Below are 5594 nucleotides of genomic sequence, written 5' to 3'. Positions count from 1 at the left end.
CACCTCCCCTCTCTGACTGCAGCTGAGGATGGAGTGCTGGACTCCTGTCCTGCCCTTACCCTTTGCTGTCCACGGGGTGGGAGCCCATGATCAGGGGAGCAATGGGAAGCTTGTGCATGGTCATGGTGCCCTCGACTGTCACGGCCACGTTCATACCCAGCGAGCGAGGAACTGCAGGGGGGAACAGGGAGAGAACCCAACTGTAACGTGAGCTGATGGGAAAAAACACCAGTGCGAGTTTTATACGTTAAATACTTCATGAATTAAACAAACTCCCCAACCCTGGAAGAGTCCAAGGCCAGGATGGACAGAGCTTGGAGAAACCTGGTCTAGTGGAAGCTGGAATAGCAGGAGGTGGGACTGGATGGGCTGTAAGTTACTTCCAACCCAAAGCGTTCCGTGTGATTCTATGTTTCCATTCCAGTAACAAAATAAATCATGGAATTGTAGAACATCCTGAGTTGGAGGTGATCCATCAGGATCATTGAGTTCAACTCCTGGCCCTGCCCAGGACACCCCAAGGATCACATCCTGTGCCTGATTCACTCTGTAATACAGAAGTAAAGTTCAGTGACTGAAGGAGAACCAGTATAGAGCTGAGACACCAGAGAGCTGACATACTGGCTGTGCAGTTTCAAAGGATTACTCTATTTTAAAATGAGGTTCTGCCTAATGAAAAGGCTCTGTCTGCAGACTGTCACCCCATCAGGAGCCCAGTTCTACCTCCAGCACAGCCACAAGGTTCAAGACAATGGTGGCCTGGGCCAGCGTTTACACCCAGGCTCACTAAACCCCACAGTAAGCCAAGCTGTGACTTTCCCATATTCCAGGGTGACCCAGTCCAGACCTGGGCTTCCTTTTCCTCTCCCTCAGGCAGCAGGAGCCCACCCCACTTGCAGAGCTGACCTACCATTGTTCTCGTGCAGGATCACGGGGGCTCCGGTGCCGTCCTCAAATAAATCGTAGGGGGACACGTAATATTTGAGGTTCATCAGCAGACCTGGGGGACAGGAGCTTCTGGTCAGGCATCCTGACAATCAACCTGCTCACTGCCAACCCCCAAGACCACACAAACACCCAACCACCTCGTCCCCCTTTTAGTTTGATGATTATTATTATTATTTTCTAGCTCTGCCATCAGCTCGTGTGAAACCAACGCCTGCAAAAAGGGGCCCCGAGCAAGGGAATTTTAATTAATTCCTTTTTTAAGTGTCAATCACAGGTACCTCCACTCCTGGGGGTGAGATAACCAACACTGCCATGGAGAATCTTGTCGAGGGGGTTGGCATTGGTGGCTTGCCTGCAAGAGAGGAAATCAGTCTGTAACAAGCCAAAATCTGCATGCTGAGTCCAAGATTTTAGCTCAAAACACACATTTCTGGGTCCCAGAGGGACTGATTCTAAACTTTGCACTGTTACAGCCAGAACAAAAGCTGTTTTACTCTCTAGAGCATGGCTGGTTTATCCACCAAACCTACAGCAGTGAAAGATGGTCAGAAGTTTCCCAGTTTCTTGGGAATCTATCTGTTTCCAAACTTATTACTTTGCCTTTGAGACTCTCAATTGAATTCTGCAGTTAAAAAGCAGTTTCTCAGAGCCCTGAGTACGTATTTACACACATAAAACCCACCCATCCTTACCAGTACATCCCAGCCATCTTTTGGAGATCCAACTCCAGGGACTGCAGAGCCAAGTACATTTTAGTTTTAAGTTTGCTGAGGAAAAAGAAAAATAACAACAACAGAACAACATAAGAAAACTTGAACTGCTCAGTGCACACCTACAGCTTGGAAGTTTGTTTCCTTTAAATATGAGGATACAAATAAATGTAGTCTAGGCCTGTTTGATTTTATGTGTGGGGATATAAATACATTCCAGACTCACTTCTCTCCTGGCAGCTTGTACAGGTTCACCAGCCCCCTCAGATGTTTAGAAAACTCATCAAAATTTTTCTCTCTGAAAGGAAAAGGGAGGGAAAGTTACCAAGCATTCAAATTTGTAACAGAGAAGGGGTTTTTACAGCAAGTGTTGTTAATACAAAGTCACTTCACAAGAGACTTTTGCTACATAAAAGCTACAAAACGCCTCCTTTAAACAATTCAGTGTTTAAGCCGTGCTGTGGCTTTGGAGACACCTTTGCAGAGCAACCAGAATCACAAGGATCTGAAGCAAAGCCAGTAAACCCTCTGGAGAAGGGGAGAAACTTTGTGGGGAAGGAGCAGTTACGAAACACTTTGTGTTTCCAGGCAGAAAATACCATCAGATCACCCCAGCAAAGAGAAACCTGTCAGAAAACACAACCAGCAAACCCTGTTACTCACCTCAGGTGCTGCACCAGTTCTGGACAGCTCTGGAAAGGAAAGAACAAGGATATCAGTGTGGGATGCAGTGATTTCAGGCTTTGTGCAGCACAGCAACTGGAAAATATCAGGAGAGTAAAATTCCTGAGCACCAGCTCTTCCCGAGGAACAGCCCAATGCTCACAACCACACCTTGCTCTGGTTCTAGTTCTGCTCGTTAAGCCCCACTGGGACAAACTCAAGCAAGAATATTTCCTCTTAAATGACTTACCTGAAAAAAAACTTTTCAAATTGTGAAGCCTTAAGTTGGAAACCTATGACTTTATGTAGATATTAAAGATCTCCTGTCTTCAGAAGAGGCCAATCTAATACCAAGTTCTAACTCTCCTCCACATGCAGAAGGGCAATAAAGCCATTTTCTTCCACTTTCTTCCAGCATTCCCCCTTTTAGTACTTTCCATTCCATTAATTTCCCTTTCCTTTCCTCAGAAACACGGCGATAACTTCCACAAAATTCTCAGAATCACAGAAAGAACTTCCTCAAATAACTTTTCCAGCTATTAATCCACACTAATATGTAATCAATCAGATTATCCCACAGGAGCAAACTACTCCATGGAGGGTTTTACTTCCCACTAGAACGAGCAGCAAAGGTGCAACTCCAGGTGCTGGGGAACATTAAACACAACCCATTTCCTCCGCTCGAACGAGAGGGAGGTGAACAGCAACCCCAAAACCACAGAGGCATTCCCACCCTCTTTCCTGGGAATACCCACCACGGGGTTCTCTCCATGGTGGGCCACCTTGACATCACAGAGCAGCCCGGTGGGATCCAGCTGCACTTCCACGTAGAACATGTCCGAGGTGATGTAGCACTCGGTGCCGTTGGCGCTCAGGTGGGACCCCAGGCTTGGCAGAGAGAACACAACAGACATTGCTGGGAGATGCACACCAACCCCCCGGGCCCAGCAGCAGCAGGAGGGGCTGAGGTGGGCAGGGAAGCAGGGAAGGTCTTGCCCAGGAGCTCGGGGGGACCCACCCGCTCTGCCGGGCGATGGACTCCAGGCGGTCTGTCATGGCAGGCAGGGACGAGACTGGGGAGAGAACAGAAACGGGGCTCGCTGCAATGAGCTGACACTCCCCAATGAGCTGACACTCCCCAAGCTCACTGCAATGAGCTGACACTCCCCAGTGAGCTGACAGTCCCCAAATCAGCAATAAACCCAACCCCAACCAGTCAGTCCCTCCCCCAGGTCTGCTCGCTCCTTCCCACGTGCAGCTACAGAGGATCTGTGCTCCAGTACAGGCAGAACCACCTGCACAGAGAGAGCAAAACCTTCCCAAACAGCACGGAGAGAAGGGAACTTCTGCTGCAAGCAGAATTCAGGGATGGATTAAAAATTCCCTGTACCTTAAAGCCCATCCAGTCCCACCCCCTGCCATGGGCAGGGACACCTTCCACTAGCCCAGGCTGCTCCAAGCCCCATCCAGCCTGGCCTTGGACACTTCCAGGGCTGGGGCAGCCCCAGCTTCTCTGGGCAAAGAGAGGATTTTCCCAGTAAAGGCAGCACAGCCAACCCTGCCTGGTCCTGCCTGGCTCTGAGCTCGGTGTGCTGATGTTCACACGAGCACCAGGAGATGTGCCAGCAGCGCCCTGGGTGTTTTTATGGAGCATTCCCATAGGATTTCACCCCCCAGAGGACACACCAACCTTTCAGGGCCTTCTGCAGTGTCTCCAAGCAGCTCACCAGGTGCTGGTGCCCCCCTGAGTTCAGCACAACTCGCTTTTCCTTGGTCACAAAGGAGAAGAAAAAAGGTCATTTTTGTGCATTCCTCAGGAAGTGGGAATTACTGCAACTTTTGTGCAGCCAAGTCAGGTTTATTGAGGTAACCAAAAGCAGGTTAGATTTCATCCCCAAATCACGTCCTCTTGATTCCTGTAGGAGAACAGTACCTGCTTTGGGAGCAGGTAACAGAGGGAGGCCTGGAATTGATTTATTTGCTTTCTGGCAACTTGCTCAGCTGGAAGAACAGATTGTAGCAACTTTTAACAGGTCTAAACTCAGAGTTATAGGAGAGAGGGCAGAGAAATAAGGAGCCAGGCACACTTCTAGCACCTGGATATGTGCAAAGGGCTTTGCTGGAGATCTCCCCTGCCTCCTGCTCCTCCTTCACCACTCACTCCCAGAGACTAATATTTCAAACTAATAGTTTTTTAAACTAATAATACTTCAAACTAACTTTTGACTAAGCCAACACTGAGTGTTCAATATCACTGAACAGGGAGCAAACTGCTCAACAAAACAGTATCTTGAAACAGCAAATAAAAAACACAAGTTTGATCCTTTTCCTGGCACTGAGCTGAAAATTAACATGTAATTAGCAAAGGCAAAGGCTCATCAAGCAGGGAGGGCTTGGACATTCCTTCCTCCCTCCCCCATGCCCTGCAAGGACTGACACCCCTCAACCCCAGTGACCCAGGAGGGAGTGAAAACCTTGGGCAAAACAGAAACACCTTGAGGAGATCTGAGAAGCCACCACAAAAAGAAAGCAGAGCCTGGGAATCCTCACCATGACCTGCCGGACCAGCTTCATGGTCTCTGTCCAGGGCCTGTTCTGGCTGTACTTGGCGTGGAGCCTCTCCAGGAGGGAGCTCATCTTGTTCAGCTTCTCCGCCTCTGGGGGACAGGAACAGTCAGGGAAGAGCACGAGGCAACGCTGGAGGTTTTACAAAACACCTCCCACCTTTGGGCTAAAGAAATTTATCTGCTGCTGATTTACCCCAAAGCTCAGGGTTGAGGTGGGTTTGGAGATGTTTCTGTGGATCGGTGGGATCCCTTCTCCAGCTGGGTATTTCTATGGGTATTTGGCATATTTGTATGGATTGATGGAATCCCCTCTCAAACGGGGTATTTGCATGAGTATTTCATATATTTGTACATATTGACAGGATCCCCTTTCAAACAAGATATTTGTACGGGTATTTGGGATGTTTGTATAAATGGAGGGGGTCGCCTCCCCAGGGGGATATTTGTATGAGCATTTGCGGGATTTGTACGGACTGGGGAGCTGCCCTCTCAAATAGGATATTTGTATAGCTGTGGGTGTGGGTTCACGGGGTACCCTCTCCTCCTCTTTCCTAAGCAGCCTCGCTCACAGAGAACCCCCAGACCGCTCACACCTTTGCGACCCTCGCTCTCCACGCCTTCCAGGGCGACACCTCAGCCCGTGGCTCCTCAGACCCGGCGCCTCGACCCCCGTCCCCTCACAGGGCGCTCCTGCGCCGCACTCACT

General features: G+C 49.4%; 1 protein-coding gene across 2 annotated transcripts in view; it reads right to left on the bottom strand.

Annotated features, from left to right (window-relative positions):
* MED1 (mediator complex subunit 1) overlaps positions 1-5045 on the bottom strand; it is a 13776-nt gene extending 8731 nt beyond the window's left edge. For both annotated transcript variants that reach the window (XM_008924734.3, XM_018069969.2), the window contains exons 1-10: positions 4872-5045; positions 4012-4090; positions 3340-3394; positions 3077-3209; positions 2322-2350; positions 1885-1956; positions 1641-1715; positions 1227-1300; positions 911-1000; positions 60-171 (exon numbers count right to left, since the gene is read on the bottom strand). In XM_008924734.3, the coding sequence (XP_008922982.1) occupies positions 60-171; positions 911-1000; positions 1227-1300; positions 1641-1715; positions 1885-1956; positions 2322-2350; positions 3077-3209; positions 3340-3394; positions 4012-4090; positions 4872-4958 (806 nt within the window). In that variant the 5' untranslated portion in view covers positions 4959-5045. The remainder of the gene's footprint in view (positions 1-59; positions 172-910; positions 1001-1226; positions 1301-1640; positions 1716-1884; positions 1957-2321; positions 2351-3076; positions 3210-3339; positions 3395-4011; positions 4091-4871) is intronic.
* Positions 5046-5594: the final 549 nt, after the last annotated feature.

This window comes from Manacus vitellinus, unplaced genomic scaffold, assembly GCF_001715985.3.
Source record: "Manacus vitellinus isolate BGI_N305 unplaced genomic scaffold, ASM171598v3 scaffold_168_pilon, whole genome shotgun sequence".
Taxonomy (NCBI): domain Eukaryota; kingdom Metazoa; phylum Chordata; class Aves; order Passeriformes; family Pipridae; genus Manacus; species Manacus vitellinus.
This window is presented reverse-complemented; position numbering and strand designations above follow the sequence as displayed.